The sequence below is a fragment of the Pelophylax lessonae genome (genome assembly GCF_965119305.1).
Source record: "Pelophylax lessonae genome assembly, chromosome: 8".
In the NCBI taxonomy this organism is placed as follows: domain Eukaryota; kingdom Metazoa; phylum Chordata; class Amphibia; order Anura; family Ranidae; genus Pelophylax; species Pelophylax lessonae.
In genome coordinates this window covers 138,407,873-138,429,803 of record NC_138775.1, presented here as the reverse complement: position 1 = coordinate 138,429,803, position 21,931 = coordinate 138,407,873, and the positions used below count along the sequence as shown (strand labels likewise).

The window sequence follows — 21,931 nt, the reverse complement described above, 5'->3', positions numbered from 1 at the left end:
GTAGACAGGAATTCTTGCAGTACAGAGATGGGAACTGGATGGTGCCTGTGATCCAATTGACTTGTGGGTTATGTGCTTGCAACCACGGTAATCCCAGGATAATGGGAAATAAGGGGGATTTGATAACATCCAAGATAATCAGTTCCTTATGGCCGGAGGAGGAGACCATAGAAAGGGGAAAAGTTTCTTGGGTCACGGGCCCGGATTTGATGTGGGAGCCATCAGCCAGGAAGATGGTGAGGTCCTGGGTCTTGAGCCGGAGAGGTACGCCATGTTGCAGGGCGAACGAGCGATCAATGAAACAACGGCAGGCTCCCGAGTCAATGATTGCTGTAACTGGGACGGGTCCTTCCTGAAGCTGTAATGACACAGGAAAGGCTAGGTGGGAGGAACTGGTAACAGTTGCCACAGAACTGGATGGTAAGGCCTGCAGGAACTTATTATATTTTGCCGGGCAGGAGCACACATAGTGGCCAGCTTCACCGCAATACAGGCACAGGTTACCCAACTGGCGACGGCGTCTCTCCCCCGGGGACAAAGCAGGCCGTATGATCCCAAGTTGTATAGGTTCGGGCGTATCTGAGGCGACTCCAGCAGGAGCGGGGTTGGTAGGAGCTGACCCAGCGGAAGAAAAGTATGCAGGAGGAGCAACTGGTAGCGTCCAGGCTGGTCTGAACTGCTGCGGAGATCGTTCTGCTCTGCGTTCCCGTAGCCGCCGGTCGATTTGAATGGACTGGGAAATCAAATCTTCCAAGGCGTCGGGGACACCTACCCGCGCCAGCTCGTCCTTCAGTCCTTCCGACAAACCGAGACGGAACTGATACCGGAGTGCTGCTTCGTTCCAGGACGTATCGGAACTGAGGCGGCGGAAGTCAGTGACGTAGTCTTCTACGGGCCTGCGACCCTGCTGAAGAACATGAAGCGCAGTTTCTGCGGTGGAGGATCGCTGCGGGTCATCATAGAGCTGTGCCATGGCCTCAAAAAATGACCGTAAGGAGTTTAAATGGGGGCTGCCCTCTTCAAGGAGCCGATGAGCCCAGGACTGGGGTTCGCCTAGGAGCAGGGAGATAACAAACCCCACCTTGGTGGTCTCCAAAGAAAAGGTTTGAGGTTGCAGGGAGAAATACAGCTGGCAGGCGTTGCGAAATGCGCGGAATTTACCGCGATCCCCGGAATATTTTTCTGGAGCAGGAACTCGAGGTTCTGGTGGCAGCATCACTACGGTAGGGCCAGAAGCAGGTCCAGAGGGTGCTGCAGCAGGAGAGGAAGCAGATAATACAGGAGGACCCCCCTGAAGTGTCGTAGAGCGCAACCGTTCCTCTAGCTGTGTGTAGCCGTTTTGAAGCGACTTTACGGCTTGAGACAGGGTTGCGAGGTGTTGGCAGATCTCTTCCAAAGGTGAGGCTTCTCTTGCAGGCTCCGTCATGGCTGTCTTGTACTGTTAGGGATACAAGTGGTAGCCTGATGGCAGAGGAAGGCCCCACTGGTGCTGGAGGGCGGAGCTTAGACGGGACCCCCCAAGGTAAGTGACACAGGCTAACCTGAGGTGCGGAATCTAAGTATCCACCGGTTTTCGCCAGGGCCTCTAGTGGTGAGGATGGACTTTGCTGCGTGTGGATACCAGGTCGCAGTCCTCAGGGTCGCCCCACCAAGGGAGAAACCGGTCAAGATCCGAAGGCAGATAAGCAGACAAGGGAGATCCGAGAGAATGGTCAAACAAGCCAGGGGTTTAGGACGGGCAGCAGGTCAACAAGGTCAGGAACAAGCCAAAGGTCAAACGGATATCAAACAGGTAACAGGAAGCAGGCTTCAGGAACACAGGAAGAGCTGCAGACAAGACAGCGAAGACACAGTGCTTCTGAGCTGTTTAAATAAGGCAGCCTGTTTGCCAATTACTGCAATCAGTCTGCTCTAGGTTAACCCTTTGGATTGCAGAATCATGACAGCACATCAGTGTGCTCAGGAAGCATTCCTAACAGTTCCGTTTTGGTTGACAGAACCAAAAGCAGACTACTGAAGGTGCAGAATCCAAGCAAACTTCGCAGTTCGCAGAGCAATCTCCAGTTTTCCATCAGAGCAGTTGGAGACTCCGCTCGCAGAAGATAGTTCAGGTACCCCAGTACTGTGGTTCCCCACTGACTCAATCAATGCCAGCACCAGGGCCAACACTTTTGTGAAGACCCAGGGAGCAGAGGCGTATACAAAGGTCCACGCCACAAACCGATAATGCTCCTCGCCCACGTCAAAACAGAGGAAGCAATGGTGACCAGCACATATTAGAAAGTGTCAGGTAGGCATCCTTGCTGTGGATAGAAGCAAGAAAAAATCCCCCTGATGTAGGGAAGTCACTACCATGTGAATGGACTCCACGCGGAACTGCTGTACTCACACAAGCAGCTTAGCGCCCTGAGGTCCAGAATTGGACGTACCTTGCCTTTCTTCCTGGGAAGCGTAAAAAGGATTGAGTAGAAACCCCTGAAAACTTTCCGAATCCGAACAATCACCCCTTGAAGAAACAAGTCTTTGTTTAGCCCAAAGAGACACGTAATTGATACTTGGGACAAATGCAGGTTGGAAGGGGAAAACCAAACTTGATCTCGTAGCCTAACTGAATAACTTCATGGACCCATGTGTCCTATACCAGGGAGGTCCACGGATCCGGAAACCAATGAAGTCTCCCCCCACCCCCCACCCCAGATATGAGTGAGGGTGCCCCTTCTTGCAGAGGCAGCCTTGTCCGCAGGTCTGGAAGAGCCCGCTCGTGGCTTGCTAGACCAGGTCCTCTTGGAACCTCCGGTGGAGGCCCTGAGTTTTGATCCCTTATCTTGAGACCATGAGGGACAAAAAAAAAAAAACTCTTATGAGCCGAGGAGAATGGCCTGGGTCTATAACAGGGCTCCTTGCCCTTGGTAGCCGGCCGAAGAAGAGTACTCTTCTCCCCTGTGAGACCCTTAACAATGTCATCCAAGGAAGCTCCAAAACAGGCAATCCCCTACAAGGGGGAGATCAGATAAGGCCTTCTTAGATGTCTGTTCTACAGACCAGTATTTCAGCCAGATAATATGCCGAAGGACCACTGCTGATACAGACAGCCTAGAAATCAAAGGAGCCACATCCAAAGAGGCATCAAAGATAAACTGTAGCCCATGGACTTACTGATCCACCAGCTTGCCAAGACAGGGGGAAGCAGTTTCCCTTCTAAGTCCCAACATAAAAGTCTAGCCCACTCAGTCAGAGCTTGCGACACCAGGGCAATAGTAAATACTGGCCTAAGTGCAGAACCAGCCACAGCGAACATATGTCAGGGCAAAGCCTCCGCCCTCTTATCCGCTGGATATTTAAAGGGCCGGGGGACTCCACAACCGGAACGAAGGAAGCTTTTTTTTAACCTGGAAACTGAGTGCACCTTTAAACGCAGTTAATCCTCATAAGGACACTGCAAGGAAAAAGTGCTTAGGAAACACTGCGATTTGAAGAACCCCACTGTTTTGTGATAATGTTGTCAGTAAGCAGAAACGGGAACACCCTCGCTGCTTTGGAGGGCCTGTGGTTGCCAAAAGGGACTGGCGCCTCCGACGCTGCATCAGCCGCAACCTCCATTTTTAAAGTGTCATGCACTGACACAAACAGTGCATCCACCAGCGTCTTTTCATGCGCAGCTATAGGAGCAGAGGAATCATCCTCACTATCCGAGCACTCAGGGTGCGTGGATGCAGACCCAGTAGGGTCACTATATATTAAACTCACCCAGATCAACATATTTAGGGGAGGCCGCCAACTGCGATCCCGCAAAGTGGACGCCAACCAAGGGCCCACGAATGGACCACCTACTGGACCTTGCAAAAAAACAAGGGGGTCACCCTCCGAGCCCTCCAAAAGGAGAGCATAATAGGAAATAGCCCCCTAAAAGGGGGTCAACCGCCGTGACGCGGACTCGCAGGCAGGGTACCTTGATGGTCCCACAGAGCTAAAAGAGGCAGATGCCCCACACAATAATGGTGGCAAGACTGCCTTTAAAAAAGATTAAGCACCCCCACAATGCCACCCCTTCCAATGGAGGTGCCATGCTGACCACAGGGCCTAGCAGGTCCCAAGCCACGGCCTAAATTTTTGGGGAGGCCCAACCACAAGTGCACAGAACCCAGCTTGGCAGATGCCGAAAGAAAGAGTGGGGGCTTAAGCTAAACGCACTGGTGCCGCCCCCCCCCCCAATGTAGGAGGTCAATGGCCTCGTAGGCTGTAATTTTCATGGACGTCCAGCTGCTTGGATGCAAGCCCCAACGGAGCCAACCACCCAGGAACAGTGGAGGGGTGGGCGGATGCCCAAACGGGAGGCAGTGGCTTCAGCCACCCTCACAGGAGCCGCCTCACGTAGTTTTCGACTAGTAGGCCGCAAAGCCATGGCCCAAATTTCTGTCCGGATCCGGCTGTGCGGGGCACGTATCCACGAATACTAAACTATCCGCCCCCCCAGCGCAACAACCGCCGCAGGGAGCCCAGAGGACATCCCTGCCCCAGTCACCAACCCCCAGGGTGGCAGGGAACCCTGCTCAACCCCACCATGAAAAACCCAGTCAGCAGCAACTCCAACCAGCTCCCCTTAAGAGAGGGGGGGGGGGGGTGGGCAATAGACCCACAGTGATCACCAACATTTTAGAGGGGCTGGGGGGGGGGGGGGAACCTTGGGTCCCACAGTCCACCCCAAAACCCTCCAGGAGTAGAGGGGGATAACTGCTTACCATACCTGGAACAGGGTGGGCACGGCTGCAGACCGACCACCGCTCCATCGTAATGTGGGTGCTGTCGGCCAGGAGAAACACACCGACTCAGGCCGAGGCCAGGTCATATGCGTCCACACCAGATGTTTAACTCGCAGGCCAGCCCCCAGTCAGTGGGGCTATGTCACAGCCGATCTAGCACGGAGCAACAGTTTGCACGCGCTTGCTGGCCAGACTGGGGGGACCCTCTGGATCCAAATTATCCAGTCCGTCGCCCAGTCCGGCAATTGATTGTAGATTCTCCCAGGAACAAAATATAGGAAAAAATTCCATTTGAAAAGAAAAAAAAAAAATCGCCAGGACCAGAGATTCCAGCAAGGAACTAGGCAAAAAAAAAAAAAAAACTAAGTCCCTATGGAGAGTATAACCCCTGGGACTGCTTCATAAGCGTAGTCAATCTTTTTCCTGCTAAGTGGCCTAGTATCCTACACCTGAAGGGGGCAGCATAACCCAATGGTCAAGAAGATAAGGCTGTGTTCATAATGAACGAAAGCGGAAAAAAAAATTACGTTGCTCTACATAAAGATGGCCTAGGCAATAAGATTGCCAAGACCTGAAACTGAGCTGTAGCACAGTGGCCAAGACCATACAGCAGTTTAACAGGATGGGTTCCACTCAGAACAGGCCTTGCCATTGTCGACCAAAGAAGTGGAGTGCACGTGCTCAGCGTCATATCTAGAGGTTGTCTTTGAAAAATCAACGTATATGTGCTACCAGAATTGCTGCAGGGGTTGAAGGGGTGGGGGGGGGGGGGGTTCGGCCTGTCAATGCCAAGACCGTACGCCACACATTGCATCAAATTGGTCTACATGGCTGATGTCCCAGAAGGAGGCCTCTTCTAAAGATGATGCACAAGAAAGCCCGCAAACAGTTCGCTGAAGACAAGCAGACTAAGGACATGGATTACTGGAACCATGTCCCATGGTCTGATGAAACCAAGATAAACGTATTTGGTTCAGATGGTGTCAAGCGTGTGTGGCCACAACTAGGAGAGGAGTACAAAGACAAGTGTGTCTTGCCTACAGTCAACAGTCAAGCATGGTGGTGGGAGTGTCATGGCCTGGGGCTGCATGAGTGCTGCCGGCACTGGGGAACTACAGTTCATTGAGAGAACCATGAATGCCAACATGTACTGTGACATACTTAAGCAGAGCATGATCCCCTCCCTTCGGAGACTTGGCCGCAGGGCAGTATTCCAACATGATAATGACCCCAAACACACCTTCAAGACAACCACTGTCTTGCTAAAGAAGTTGAGGGTAAAGGTGATAGACTTGCTAAGCATCTCTCCAGACCTAAGCCCTATTGAGCATCTGTATGGCATCTACAAACAGAAGGTGGAGGAGCGTAAAGTCTCTAACATCCACCAGCTCCGGGATGTCGTCATAGAGTTGTGGAAGAGGACTCGAGTGGCAACCTGTGAAGCTTTGGTGAACTCCATGCCTAATAGGATTTAAGACAGTGCTGGAAAATAATGGTGGCCACACACACTGTTGACACTTTGGGCCCAATTTGGCCATTTTCACTTAGGGGTGTACTCACTTTTGTTGCTAGCAGTTTAGACATTATTGGCTGTGCGTCAAGTTATTTTGAGGGGACAGCAAATTTACACTTATACAAGCTGTACACTCACTACTTTACATTGTAGCAAAGGGTCATTTCTTCAGTGTTGTCACATGAAAAAAGACATAATAAAATATTTACAAACATGGGAGGGGTGTACTCACTCTTGTGAGCTACTGTATATATATATAAATAAAACATAATATCAAATACATAGTACCACCTGAAATAAAATCACAACTACTAGTTAGGAGCCAACATGAAAAGCAGGATCATAACAGGAACAGAAAAAATGCAATGAGGCATAGATTATTATGCCTTTAGGGCACCAAGACTTTACTTTTATTCAGACTAATGTAAAAAAAGAAGAACCATTGCTTTTCTGAAATACTCCGGTATGGAATCAAATGCTCACATAAAAAGCAAGAGCTCCAAAACACAGAAATACTTCAAATGTGGTAAACACAAAATCAGCTATTAAAAAGAACATGGTGTAAAATGCAAAAATATTAGATGGGGTACTGACTAATATACAGTTGTGCTCATAAGTTTACATACCCTGGCAGAATTTATGATTTCTTGGCCATTTTTCAGAGAATATAAATGATAACACAAAATGTTTCTTTCACTCATGGTTAGTGTTTGGCTGAAGCCATTTATTACCAATCAACTGTGTTTATTCTTTTTAAATTATAAATGACAACAAACTACCCAAAATACCCTGGTCAAAAAAGTTTACATACCCCAGTTCCTAATACTGTGTATTGCCCCCTTTAACATCAATGACAGCTTGAAGTCTTTTGTGGTATTTGTGGATGAGGCCCTTTATCTTCTCAGATGGTAAAGCTGCCCATTCTTCCTGGCAAAAAGCCTCCAGTTCCTGTAAATTCTTGGGCTGTCTTGCATGAACGGCATATTTGAGATCTTCTCCAAAGTGGCTCAATGATATTGAGGTCAGGACACTGAAATCGTCACTCCAGAACCTTCACTTTATTCTGCTGTAGCCAATGATAGGTTGACTTGGCCTTGTGTTTAGGATCATGGTCATGTTGGAATGTCCAAGTACGTCCCATGCCCAGCTTCAGGGTTGATGAATGCAAATTTTTCTCCAGTATTTTTTGATAACATACTGCATTCATCTTGCCATCAATTCTGGTCAAATTTCCTGTGCCTTTGTAGCTCACACATCCCCAAAACATCAGCGATCCACCTCCGTGTTTCAAAGTAGGGATGGTGTACCTTTCATCATAGGCCTTGTTGACTCCAAATGTAGCATTTATGGTAGTGACCAAAAAGCTAAATTTTAGTCTCATCACTCCAAATGACTTTGTGCCAGGTTTGAGGCTCGACTCTGTGCTGTTTGGCGTATTGTAAGCGGGATACTTTGTGGCATTTGCATAGTAATTGCTTTCTTCTGGCGACTCGACCATGCAGCCCATCTTTCTTCAAGTGCCTCCTTTTTGTGCATCTTGAAAACAGCCACACCACAAGTTTTAAGAGTGTCCTGTATTTCACACGAAGTTATTTGTGGGTTTTTCTTTCCATCCCGAACAATTTTCCTGGCAGTTGTGGCTTAAACGTTAGTTGGTCTTCCTGACCGTGGTTTGATTTCAACAGAACCCCTCATTTTCCACTTATTGATTAGAGTTTGAACAGAGCTGATTGGCATTCTCAATTCCTTGGACATCTTTTTATACAGTTCAACTGCCTTTTCCCGCAGATCCAGAAACGTCACTGCAGCACTGGATGAAAGATGCAAGGGTCTGTCAGGAGTCCAGAAACTCATTGATCTTTTATACATACACACTATTTACAAGCAAACAGATCACAGGTTAGGATGGTTACCTTATAGCCATTCAAACCCCTTGTGTGCATGTTATCAGACTAAAATCAGGGTATGTAAACTTTTGATCAGGGTCATTTGGGTAGTTTCTGTTGTCATTATGATTTAAAAAGAGTAAACACGGTTGACTGATAATAAATGGCTTCAGCCAAACACTAATCATGCAAAACGATTTGTATGTGCGCTCCTAGGTCGCAGGGTGTCTAGGAGCACAAAAGGGAGGGTTAATTAAGGGTGCCACATCCTGAGTTGCAAAGTGGAGAGAATGGAAAGAAGGGAATTGGACTTTATAGGCACCAGTATTAAAATTGTATATTCTTTATTGAAAAATTCACAAGAACACATTAATAACAAAAACACAAAAGAGGGATATAAAAAGACCAACATATATACATAGATTGCAATAAGGCGGCAAGGCCTCAAAACAGTTGTGCAAATCGCATAGCCTGTCAAGTATTAATAGTTGTAACAACAATCACAAGTAATACAAAATGACCCGTGTTCATGAGGCAGGCCTGGAGAAGGAATGACCGTCTCCAAAAGGTCGTCTGTACAGAATGAATACACAGATGTTAGGTTGAATCCCAGCTGCCCTACATGTTTCGCTTAGCCTAGTAAGCTTCTTCTGGAGCATATGGTGAGAACAAACATCTGAGAGAGATTTCAGGTGAAAGAACCTTGTAATAAATCAAGCCTTAAAGGCTGGAAAGGATAACGAGGGGGGTCGGTACGCTGTAGTTGGAGCAGAGAGCCTAATAAAATTGCCAGGAATAACATAAGACAAGGTACTTCATGTAACATGAGTATATTAATAATGGCGGTATCCCCATCCGGGGGGGGGGGGGGGGGTATACATACGGTCGCTGTAGCGGTAGCATATACATGCCTGAACACACAGGGGTCTTAGGCATATGAGGTGTATTCACCTCTCCTGTCCTTGTTTTGGGTCTGCAGGCCGGGGCTTTCTCTCCATTCGGCCGTTCTACACTATCCCATTTTGGGATCGGACTCCCATAACAACGAGCCCTTACTTTGTTCTATACTCATGTTACATGAAGTACCTTGTCTTATGTTATTCCTGGCAATTTTATTAGGCTCTCTGCTCCAACTACAGCGTACCGACCCCCCTCGTTATCCTTTCCAGCCTTTAAGGCTTGATTTATTACAAGGTTCTTTCACCTGAAATCTCTCTCAGATGTTTGTTCTCACCATATGCTCCAGAAGAAGCTTACTAGGCTAAGCGAAACATGTAGGGCAGCTGGGATTCAACCTAACATCTGTGTATTCATTCTGTACAGACGACCTTTTGGAGACGGTCATTCCTTCTCCAGGGCCGCCTCATGAACACAGGTCATTTTGTATTACTTGTGATTGTTGTTACAACTATTAAGACTTGACAGGCTATGCGATTTGCACAACTGTTTTGAGGCCTTGCCGCCTTATTGCAATCTATGTATATATGTTGGTCTTTTTATATCCCTCTTTTGTGTTTTTGTTATTAATGTGTTCTTGTGAATTTTTCAATAAAGAATATACAATTTTAATACTGGTGCCTATAAAGTCCAATCCCTTCTTTCCATTCTCTAAACACTAATCATGAGTGAAAGAAAAGTTTTTGTGTCATCATTCATATTCTCGGAAAAATGGCCAAGAAATCGTAAATTCTGTCTGAGTATGTAAACTTATGAGCACAACTGTATTTTAGGAAGTTGTGTACTTCGTGGACAGCGCCACTAGGTAGTACAAAAGATAACAATTAGCTTTATACTTTAAGGTCTTATCACACCAACAGCATCTATATGAACTGGACCTTCACAATACATTAATAAAGTCGTACACTCACATGCGCAGCTTCATTACAGCAACTACTAGCTCTAGTAGAAACCAGCTTACCATGCACAAATAAAATAATATGCCAGATTTAAAACTGTGCATAGCTCCTCCCATTGTGGATGGTGCATGCACGGTCACCTCATACACACATAGAAAGTATGTGAATGGTTGCTCCTTACACCTCATAGCCCAGCAAGACTGGATCTGGTTTCTCTAGAAAAATTTGTGTCACCTCAGACTAAAGCACAGCTAATACCCTCTCTACTCTCTGACACTGACCTGGTAAGATTCCTAGCAGACACTCTGTGGACTCTTCCAGATTGTCTGATCTTCTGAACGTCTGATTTACCATCCTGCTTCATGGTTGCTTACTTAAACACCATGGCTTTAAATACCAAGGTTTTAAGACTGAGGTATCTCTGAATCTGCGACTACTACTAAGCCCCTTGAGTTTACAATGTCACACATTACCTGTAATAGGATGGTTGTTGTTTTGTTCTCTAAGCTCCTCTCCCCATCTCCCAGAATCTTGGTGGACATAAAAACAACCATCCCTGTAGATAAAAAGAATGTAAACGAAAAAAAAAAAGGAGCCATATTACTAGCCCAAAGGAGTTGAGACATAAGTGGCATGTACTGGCCAGTATTTTTGTTTACGACTGGTTTCTGCTTGGATATTGCAACCACATGCAAACAAATTTCAATCCTTCCCACAGAATATGGAAAACTCTGTTTGGATAGATTTTTCATTCCCATGCGCGGCCACATTGGTCAAGCACTGTATGCCGCATATTAAAGGCCAATTAGGAGGTCCAAACTTAAATTTGTAAGGTGAACTTAAGTTGACACAAAACAGTAGAATAAAACTCATGTAATAGTAAATAATTCTATGCTTCATTTTGGTTTCTGAAGGGCAAGAACACAAAATAATAATGCTAAGAACTAACCTTTTGTGTGAGACGCTCCATCACCAGGGAAAATATAGGAGTCTTCCAGCTTTGTTATGTCAAAGAGGCAGATGCAGAGACCCACATTATATACAACCTAGAAAGAATAGGTTTCACTACATTGTATAAATCAATATCTGAACCAATTTTAGATATCACTATTCAGTATGTACAAATACAGATGCAGTCCGTCAATTTTTTAAATTTCGCATGGGAAAATAGGGTATGATAAAACCTCAGCTATTAAAGCGGCGTTCCACCCAAAAGTGAAACTTCCACTTTAAGCACTCCTTACCCCCTTACATGTCACATTTGTCATGTCTTTTTTTTTGGGGGGGGGGGGGGGGGGAAGAGAGTACCTAGTTCTGACAGGTACCCATTCCCACTTCTGCTCGGGCCGCATAGGCAGATCGAGCGGAAGCCCTCCTCTCCCCCTCCCTCCCTGCAATCTTCTGGGACACGTCACAAGTCCCAGAAGATTACCCGGCAACTGATTAGGCGCAGCAAGACTAACGCATGCGCAGTGCGCACCCGGCAGTGAAGCTGCAAGCTGTCACATCCAGGTGCCCACACTTGTGATAACAATGCCAGGAAAAGGCGAGGGAGAGGAGCGAGGCTTCGGGCAGGTGCATCACTGGATCGTGGGACAGGTGAGTGTGTTTATTATAAGTCAGCAGCTACACTTTTTGTAGCTGCTGACTTTTAATAACTTTAAAAATGACTGGAACTCCGCTTTAACTACAACAAATATTTACCAAGTCATCTATCCCTACCTGCTTTTCTTGAAAGCCTGTGTACATAGCTCAGCAGATAATGCTACAAATTTACACACAGTACTAAGAGTTAGTTACCCATATACCTCCTTCCTACTCCCTGCCTAATCCTGTTCATAAAGCCCTATGGTATAATAAAAGGGAGTCTGAAAAAAAAAAAAACCTTCTTTATTGCTCTCTTTAGAGCAAACCCATAAAGCACTGTGTATCAGTGTTCATCTTATATTAACCACCTCCAGCCACGGACAAATGGCAGCAGGTGGGATCGTCTTGTTCTTGGCTGATGACGCCCAGTCTCACCGTGGTCGCGCGCCCACGGGGGTGCGCAGCCTGTCGATCGCAAATACATAGCGCGACCCCGATCTTGGTAAAGAGCCGATGACGTGCCTGTTTACCCATGTGATCAGCTGTGTCCAATCACAGCTGATCACTTGTTAACAAAGAAGTGCCGTTTATCTTCGCCACCGGTACTGGTGTGGCCGTGATCAGGGACACCGGGGCTGGCGTGGCCGTGATTAGGCACACCGGGGCTGGCGTGGCCGTGATCAGGGACACTGGGGCTAGTGCATCACGTGATCACCATCACAGCAGTACAATGGTAACAGGATGCAAAAAATACACGCTGCATTCATATTCACACAGTTAGTTTTGTTCTTAACGGAGTATCATTATTTCTTCTAAGTTGATCACTGTGCCACAGTGTACGGGATTGCTGGGACTCCATGTCCATGCTGGGGTCATCATATTTCACTGACAGGAGGACGTGGCAGGTCCCCATGGGCGGACATGGACTCTGAATACATTAGTTATTATAGTTATAGTACATGTTGCCGTTTGCTAAGGTAACGGTGTGGTTAATATTTCTCTACATGGACTCATGGGGGCGACCTTAAGTGGGCCCCTGTCCTTCGTGACGTATCACGGGGTTGTCCCTTGAGCCCAACTGATTATTTCAGTGCATGATGTGTATATATTAGGACTCCCCAACCGCACGTCTCCCGCTGCATTTTGCCTTTTAAATTTTCAGGCAGGATGGTGTCCCCCATGGCCTCTGTGTCTCGGTGGCCTGAACACGGAATCAAATTCACATCCCTCAACATCCGGGGGTTAGCCACGCCTGAAAAACGGTCCAGGCTCCTTTTGGATCTGAAGAGGCTTCGCTCTCAGGTGGTCTTCTTGCATGATACCTACTTTAAGTGTGAAGCTGTGCCTAAATTATACAACTGGGATTTTCCCTGGGTGTATCACGCCCCCTCGCCTCTTTCCAGGTCGAAGGGAGTCAACATTTTAATTGCCAAAACTATTCCCTGGAACCTTTTGGAGGAACAGGCTGATCCACGGGCCGTTATTTGCTTCTGAAAAGGAAAATTGGTAATATCACAGTTACTCTGGTTAATGTCTATTTTCCGAATTCGGATCATCTCAATTTCCTTAGACCATTGATCCCCATCTTATTAGACTTCCAAGAGAGTACCTTTTTGATGGATGGGGACTTTACTTTTGCCTCAGAGCCTTTAATGGATGTTTTGACAGGCACATCGCATATTTCCTAGTCGCACCTTAAAAGATTGAAATATGAATTGGCCTTGCTAAACCTGGTAGACAAATGGAGAATTATGCACCCTAAAGATTTCTTTATGATCCAACACAAAGACTTGTCATCCGTCACCTCCTCCCGAATTGACCTCATCTCCTTTTCTGATCATGCTCCCATTCACCTAACCTTGACGTTGGGAGAGGCTTAATCCAGACCTCCAACCTGGAGATTGAATGAATCTCTATTACAGCTCCCAGAAGTTCACTTTGAACTCGAAAAGGCCCTCGCAGACTTCTTCCTTGAGAATGTGGATTCGACTCAGAATCCGATATCCATATGTGGGAAGCGCACATATGCATGATCAGGGGCACCCTGATCCACATAGGTGTTCAGAAGAAGCGAGAGAGACACAAGCGAGTTGATGAGCTGCTTGCTCAAATGCACACCCTGGATTCCTTACATAAGAGATCTCTGGCAGAGGCCCATCATATGGCTCTCTTGAAGGTCAGGGAGGAATTAAATGGCCTACTTTACCAACAGACCACACAGCCTCTGGCTTGGGCCAAACGGCACGGTTTTGAATGCTCAAATAAACCTGGCTCTATGCTTGCAAGACTCTTATGTAGACCAAAGAAAAAAACCTTTATCCCACACGTTAACACCAGACAGGGAATGACGGTTCACACATCCAGGTCCATAGCAACTGAATTCTGTGATTATTACAGGGGTGTGTATAACTTACATACCGAGTTGTCCCCTGAGACTACCGAAAACAGGATGATGTTATCTAGGGAGTACATACGATCCTCAGGGATGCCTACGCTCCCGGCAGGAATCAGTAACTCCTTAAGAGTGATTACCACAGAAGAACTCAAGTTGGTATGACAGACAAAACCACAGAAGCCCAGGGCCCGACGGTTTTACACTGGCATATTATCACACTTTCTCAGATAAGCAGATTTCTCATTTCATGGCCGTCTATAACTCCCTGGCTGGAGGCGGACAGTTGGCAGTGGTCACTTTGAGAGCTTCTTTTTCACCGATAACGAAGGGAAAGACCCGGCTCCGTGCGTGAACAACCGGCCAATTTGCTTTACTCAACGTAGATTTGAAACTCTTCGCCAAAGTGCTGTGCTGGCAAACCGGCTTCTCCCACATCTCCAGAAATGGATCCACTTATATCAGGCGGGGTTTGTGCTTTCCTGTGAGGCAAGAGACAATACAACAAGGGCTTTTAACCTAATTCATGCCGCACACATGTCGGAGGCAACCCTTCCTCCTGCTCTCCACTGACGCTGAGAAGGCCTTTGACAGGGTGGCCTGGCATTTCATGCATGCCACCCTGTCCTATTTCCCCTGTCGCCCCTGATCTTCATCTGGACCTTGGAGGCCTTTCTTTGCTCCATCAGAAGCAACCCTAATATTAGTCGGGATACTGAAGCCTCCAGGACATCACAAAGTAGCAGCGTATGTGGATGACCTGATCTTTTTTGTATCCAATCCACAACTCTCGCTGCCTAACATATCACAATCCCAGACCATGACGTTCATAATTTGCAGCCCTTCTTTCTGTTCCATTGCGTGGATAAATCGATAAAATACTTGCGGTTAAACATTACACCTGATCTTGCAAACCTATTTGAGGCAAATAGGTTACCCATGCTCCAAGAACTTAAGTCGGAACTTCAGCAGTGGCACTCTTTAACCATGACATGGTTTGGCCGTTGTAACTCCCTGAAAATGACTGTTCTCCCCAGGCTTCTATACGTCTTCCAGGCGCTGCCAGTTAGCATTCCCTTTACTTTCTTTAAACAGTTACGGTCCCTTTTCAGAGACTTAATTTGGTCTCACAAATCCCTGAGGATAAAATTACAGATTTTATCGCTTCCCAACAATAGAGGGGGAATCGGCCTCCCTGATATGCTTAAGTACTATCATGCAGTACATCTCTCAAGGGTGGTGGATTGGCATCGCAACAGAGGCTCTAAGCAGTGGGTAGTGATGGAGATAGAGGATGTTTCTGTTCCCCTCAGGTCAGCCCCTTGGCTTACCTCCCTGCCCCCTGGGGACACACAGAGCCACCCCCTGATTGACGTGACCTTGAAGGAGACTAGAGCCATTTTCCGCTCCACAACTGTAGCGAAGTTACCGTCTCCTATGATGCCCATTATTGGCAACCCAGATTTCACCTCCAGCTTCACCAACAGTAGGGTTAGGGCATTGTGCCAACAAGGGAAGTCGTGGACGTATGGCCACAGGGGAAATCCCATCCCTCGCAGATATATCCAAGCTCTCGGAACCCCGCCTTGATGCCTTAAGCACCAACCAACTTAAGACACTTTCTACAGTCTTTTCAGAAAGTGAACTATGTCCTTCGGGCATTGACTCCATTTGAAACATTATGTAGAAAAGGCGAACCGGTCAGATATACCTCAGCCGTGCTTTACAGCTACCTAATGGCCTCGGTAGATGAGTGACAACTGACATTTCGCCGCCACTGGGAAGCCGACTTAAATCTAAAACTTACACCTAAACAATGGGAGAAAATTTTCCTGCTTGCTCATACATCTTCCATAGCGAACCAATATTAGGAAATTGGCTACAAAATTCTCTCAAGATGGCACAGAGTACCCTCCCTACTCCATAAGATGGACAACAAAACCACTGAGTTCTGTTGTAACTTGGAGGTGGGCACATTGTTCCTTACCTTCTGGACTTTCTCTGCTTTGGGGCCTTTCTAGGATGAGGTGGCATCCACTATAAAACACCTGACGTCTGTTGATGTAAAGGGCAACCCAGCGGCGTGCCTGCATCACCTGCCAAAGGGTCCCCTCCGGAAATAAAGAAAATCTCTTACAATGCAGTTACTTAACGCTGCAAAAGGCATGTATACTCGCACTATGGAGACAACCCCAACCACCAACTAGAGGTCTGTGGTATTCCAAAATCAATGTAATACACCTTATGAGAGGAGCTGACTGCTACCCTACACAATGCTGAAGAATGCTTTAGAGACAAGTGAAGGCCATGGCGACACTTCTTGGGCACTGAGGCATACCTGCAGGACTGGTGCAAGGATTTTTTACACCCTAGGAGAAACCTCATTTTGCTGTCCCCCTTGGTTCCGCCACCTGTCTCCGCCCCCTTTGCCCTGCCCATGTATACGAAGGTGGCAGGGTGGAGATTATTGTGGCGCCTCCCTACCTATTTACTCAGCCGTGGTCTGCAGGCCTGCACGTGCACGTCTGGACCTGGCCTAAAGACAAATAGTGGTGGCCCTGGCTCGCTTCCTCATGCCAGCCGCAGTCCGCAGGTCCCGTGCCCGCATCTGCGCCTTTGAACCCGGCCAGAAGTCCCAGAGGACAAACATCGCTGGCTCCAGAGCTTAACACACCAGTAGCATGCCAGCACAGCACCCCCGACTGATCTGCACTCTAGGGGGGCGCCTACCTTGCCTATAGGTATCACCGGCCCTCAGCCGCACACACCCAAACTCGGCGGCTGCCCCGAATTACAGGAGAAGGGAAGCGTTCTCTGCCAGATTCTAATCCCCCCCCCCTTTTTTTTCCTCCTCTCTCTCTCTCTTCTTCCACTCCTTATCCCCCCCTTTGCATGATATAATCAAACATATAATTAACTCAGTCAGAGACCAATCGGTCCGAACTTCCTTGGGCCTCCTGCCCTATATAAACTTATCACATACTCTGTAAACCCATGAAAAGGTTTATCCAGATGATATGGTTGTTTTATACGCTTTTGTCTTACGGTTTGTAATAAACGGTTTTATTGTTGTTGTAGTCTGACAAAACCATGTATGTTACATATGTGAAACTTTGCTACAAATAAAGGAATTTGGAAAAAAAAAAAAAAAAAAAAAATATATAAGACTTTCTAAGGTACATAAGCAGCTAGCCAGAAAATGAATAATATCAAAGATAAAGATATTTAACGTTAGATATACTGTTTTGTACATATTATATGATAGTGTTCATTTGCACTGTCACCATAGTTATAAAGACCAAAACTGCTTCATATGATTTTATGTGAGTGTAACATATGCACTGTGTGAATTCACAATTCTTTTTTTTTTTTATTCTTGCATTTATTATTTGTAGTGCTTCACTCATTCTTATGTTGGTATAAGCTGTATCAGGGTATAGTGCTGGCTGCCTGCTATTGGTGAGGAGTTTTTTTTTTTTCACCCACGCACGGATTCATTCAGTTCAGCTTGGATAGACTGTCCAGTACTATTGTAAGATCTCAACTTGTTCAAGCTATGAATAGCTTCACAGTTAGGTAAAGGAAAACTGCCCAACAAGTTAGGCTGCATCTCCGGGAAGAGCTATCTTTCCTAAACCAAACAATTATCTGGATATGGAACGTTAGGACATCGGCAATCTATTAATTATATTTTATGATCAAATTAATGCTATTTTGATGTATAAAATTACCAATTGCTATCAAAAACAAAAACAATTATGGTTGTCTCTAAATGTATTAATCGGGTAAATGGAGTACCCATTTTCTTTATTAATTATTTAGGATTATCAAACATGTATTTATGATTAAGCAAATATATTGCATGTATAGGTTAGAAGTCCTATTGTGTAACAGATGTTCTGTTCAAATGCCATTTACACCTCCAGCTGTACAGATTGCTATCTCGGCCTTTTCCTCAAATGAACACTGGAAGAGACGAGCCTATGTGAACAACTATTTTGAATTTTAATCAAGATTTTACTTCAAAGAAACTTTAGCTAGCTAGTTCCCACCCTTTGTGAAACAAATAAATTGTATTACAAGTCCTTAGCCATTTAGAGCAATTGTTTTGGAACAAAAACTATGTAATGGGATTGTGGTAGTCTCCAAACATGTATTTCTACCTACATGCTTGTAAACCAAAAGATATCTATTTTTTAATCTGGTTTCAATAGTCAAAATGTAACTGAAACCCAAGAGTTTTGGGGTTTACCCTATATTCATGAAGGGTAATGTATAAAATGATTGTTTTATCTCTGGAGTATATCCCCTTTCTGATGCATGCTAATATTGTGCTTTGCTTGCAGCAGCTTGGCATTGCATGTCATTGATGAGCCAGTCATCTACTAGGACCCCCAGATCTTTTGCCATCCTGGATTCCCCCAGAGGTTCTCCCCCTAGCAAGTAACTTGCGTTTGTGTTATTAGCATCAAAATGCATTACTTTACATTTTTCAACATTAAACCTCATTTGCCATGTAGTTGCCCACCCCATTATTTTATTTAGGTCTTTTTGTAAGGGTTCCACATCTTGCTATCGCACTGCTTAGCTTTGTATTGTCAGCAAACACTGAGATTGAGCTATTCATACCAACCTCTATATCGTTTTTGAATAAATTAAACAGAATTGCTCCCAGGACAGACCACATCAGTCCATTGCTTACCACATCAGTCCATTCTGAGTACTTACTATTTTTCACCACTCTTTGGACATGCCCCTGTAACCAGTTTTCTATGGTATATGCCTACAGACCTCAGTTTGTAAAGTAAACATTTATGGGGGACGGTTTTGTGCCTTCACAAAATCCAGGTATACCCTGTTCACAGGCCTACCTTTATCTAAGTGGCAGCTCACTTATTCATAGAATGTTAACAGGTTGGTCTGGCAAGAACAATGATACTGTTTTCATTTGCAATTTCTTGGATATGATCCATTATCATCCCCTCCAATAGCTCCAAAACACTATTGTTGTTAGGCTGACTGGTCTGTAGTTTCCAGGTATACATGTCTCGGCCCTTTTTTAAATAATGTTACAACGTTGGCTTTCTCCATCAGCAAATGGTGGATACACCAAACAGAGTAATTTTGACTGTCAATACATACAAGCACATGTTTATTAACATACCGCCGTATCTCACAAAAGTGAGTACACCCCTCACATTTTTGTTAATATTTTATTATACCTTTTCATGTCACATAACTGAGGAAATTACACGTTGCTACAATGTAAAGTAGTGAGAGTAGAGCTTGTATAACAGTGTAAATTTGCTGTCCCCTCAAAATAACTCAACACACAGCCATTAATGTCTAAACCGCTGGCAACAAAAGTGAGTACACCCCCAAGTGAAAATGTCTAAAATGGGCCCAATTAGCCATTTTCCTTACCTGGTGTCATGTGACTGGTTAGTGATACAAGGTCTCAGGTGTGAATGGGGAGCAGATGTGTTAAATTTGGTGTTATCGCTCTCACTCTCTCATACTGGTCACTGGAAGTTCAACATGGCACCTCATGGCAAAGAACTCTCTGAGAATCTGAGAAAAAAGAATTGTTGCTCTACGTAAAGATGGCCTAGGCCAGTGATGGCAAACCCTGGCACCCCAGATGTTTTAGAACTACATTTTCCATGATGCTCATGCACTCTACAATGTAGCTGAGCATCATGAGAAATGTAATTCCAAAACATCTGGGGTGCCAAGGTTCGCCATCACTGGCCTAGGCTATAAGAAGATTGCCAAGACCCTGAAACTGAGCTGCGGCACGGCGGCCAAGACCATACAGCGGTTTAACAGGCCAGGTTCCACTCAGAACAGGCCTCGCCATGGTTGACCAAAGGAGTTGAGTGCATATGCTCAGCGTCATCTTTGGGAAATAGATGTATGGGTGCTGCCAGCATTGCTGCAGAGGTTGAAGGAGTCAGCCTGTCAGTGCTCAGACCACACTGCCTTAAATTGGTCTGCATGGCTGTCATTCAAGAAGGAAGCCTCTTCTAAAGATGATGCACAAAAATGCCCGCAAACAGTTTGCTGAAGACAAGCAGACTAAAGGACATGGATTACTGGAACCAAGTCCTGTGGTCTGATGAGACCAAGATAAACTTATTTGGTTCCGGTGGTGTCAAGCGTGTGTGGCGGCAACCAGGTGAGGAGTACAAAGACAAATGTGTCTTGCCTAAAGTGAAGCATGGTGGTGGGAGTGTCATGGTCTAGGGCTGCATGAGTGCTGCCGGCACTGGGAACCACGAATGCAAACATGTACTGTGACATACTGAAGCAGAGAATGATCCCCTCCCTTCGGAGACTGGGCCACAGGGCAGTATTCCAACATGATAACGACTCCAAACACACCTTACTCCAAACACACCTTCAAGATGACCACTGCCTTGCTAAAGAAGCTTAGGGGAAAGGTGATAGACTGGTCAAGCATGTTTCCAGACCTAAACCCTATTGAGCATCTGTGGGGCATCTTCAAAATGGAAGGTGGAGGAGCGCAAGGTCTCTAACATCCACCAGCTCTGTGATGTAGTCATGGAGGAGTGGAAGAGGACACCAGTTGCAACCTGTGAAGCTCTGGTGAACTCCATGCCCAAGAGGGTTAAAGCAATGCTGGAAAATAATGGTGGCCACACAAAATATTAACACTTTGGGTCCAATTTGGACATTTTCACTTAGGGGTGTACTCACATTTGTTGCCAGCGGTTTAGAAATAATGGCTGTGTGTTGAGTTATTTTGAGGGGACAGCCAATTTACACTGTTATACAAGCTGTACACTCACTACTTTACATTGTAGCAAAGTGTAATTTCTTCAGTGTTGTCACATGAAAAGATAATAAAATATTTCCAAAAATATTAGGGGTGTACTAATTTTTGTGAGCTACTGTATATTAGAGACAATGTATGTAGCCTGGTTAGATATATACATTTGCTTTATTAATTTAGTAAGAATGACTAAACAGTTCTATCATTTGTCAGAATGCAAAACCCAAAATAGGTCATATAAAAATGTTTACTTATGAAGATTTCGATTTTGCTTTTTTTAAACCCAATTCTGCTTACCTTATTTGCCAATTTCTTGTTTAGTTCTTCTGCAATGGAGTCATTTAGTTTACGTTCAAAATGCCAAGGAGTTGTCCGTACAGTGTCCACCATTTCAACTAGGACAAACATGGTGGATGACAGCAAAGACTGCAGATCAAAATAATAAAGACAAATTACTCAATACATACAGTATCCCATATATCTCAACAAATCAACATTAGTGTCTATTTAGTAAAAGGTGCAAGAACACACTACAACAATGCTGTTAAATTGGTCAGATTACATGTTTTTATCTTTGTGTTTAATAAAGTAACTTGCGATTTTATTTTGTTATAATGCTATATTGGTCAATTAGTGCCTATGAAAGTCCCAGCTATATACATCATTTTCAGATATGGAGTTTTTTTTGGGATAATGGCAAAAAAATGATAACAGAGTGTGCAGCAGTACTTGTAGATACTATTCCTGTAGATGTTTGTAACATGAAAAGGGATTTGGGATTGCTGGAAGATTGGTCTAAGTAGCGGAAACTGCAGTTCAACATTTCTAAATGGAAACATAATCTTCTAATAGAGTACAATATTAGGGGTACAGCATTGGTCAGAACTAGAGGGGAAAAACATTTTGGGGGTGCTTCTTTTAGATGACTACATATAAGCAGTGTGGCCATCACTCTTTATATTTCTATGCTTTGAATGCTTACATGACAACAAGTTAAATACAATGTTTTTATTATTAATATTTTTGTTAGGAACTGGATGTCTGTGCTAAAGATTATTGGATTATCTTTCAGCAGGTATTCAGCCATCTTTCAGCAGGCATTCAGCCACTTGCAATCAATGTTTGAATTCATCTTTGTACA

General features: G+C 45.3%; 1 protein-coding gene across 1 annotated transcript in view; it reads right to left on the bottom strand.

The window, feature by feature from the left end:
- Positions 1-21,237, bottom strand: part of POLR3H (RNA polymerase III subunit H) — a 53,279-nt gene extending 32,042 nt beyond the window's left edge. The window contains exons 1-2 of the mRNA XM_082265119.1: positions 21,088-21,237; positions 10,965-11,061 (exon numbers count right to left, since the gene is read on the bottom strand). Coding sequence (XP_082121245.1) covers positions 10,965-11,061; positions 21,088-21,198 — 208 coding nt within the window. The 5' untranslated portion in view covers positions 21,199-21,237. The remainder of the gene's footprint in view (positions 1-10,964; positions 11,062-21,087) is intronic.
- Between the last annotated feature and the right edge of the window lie 694 nt (positions 21,238-21,931).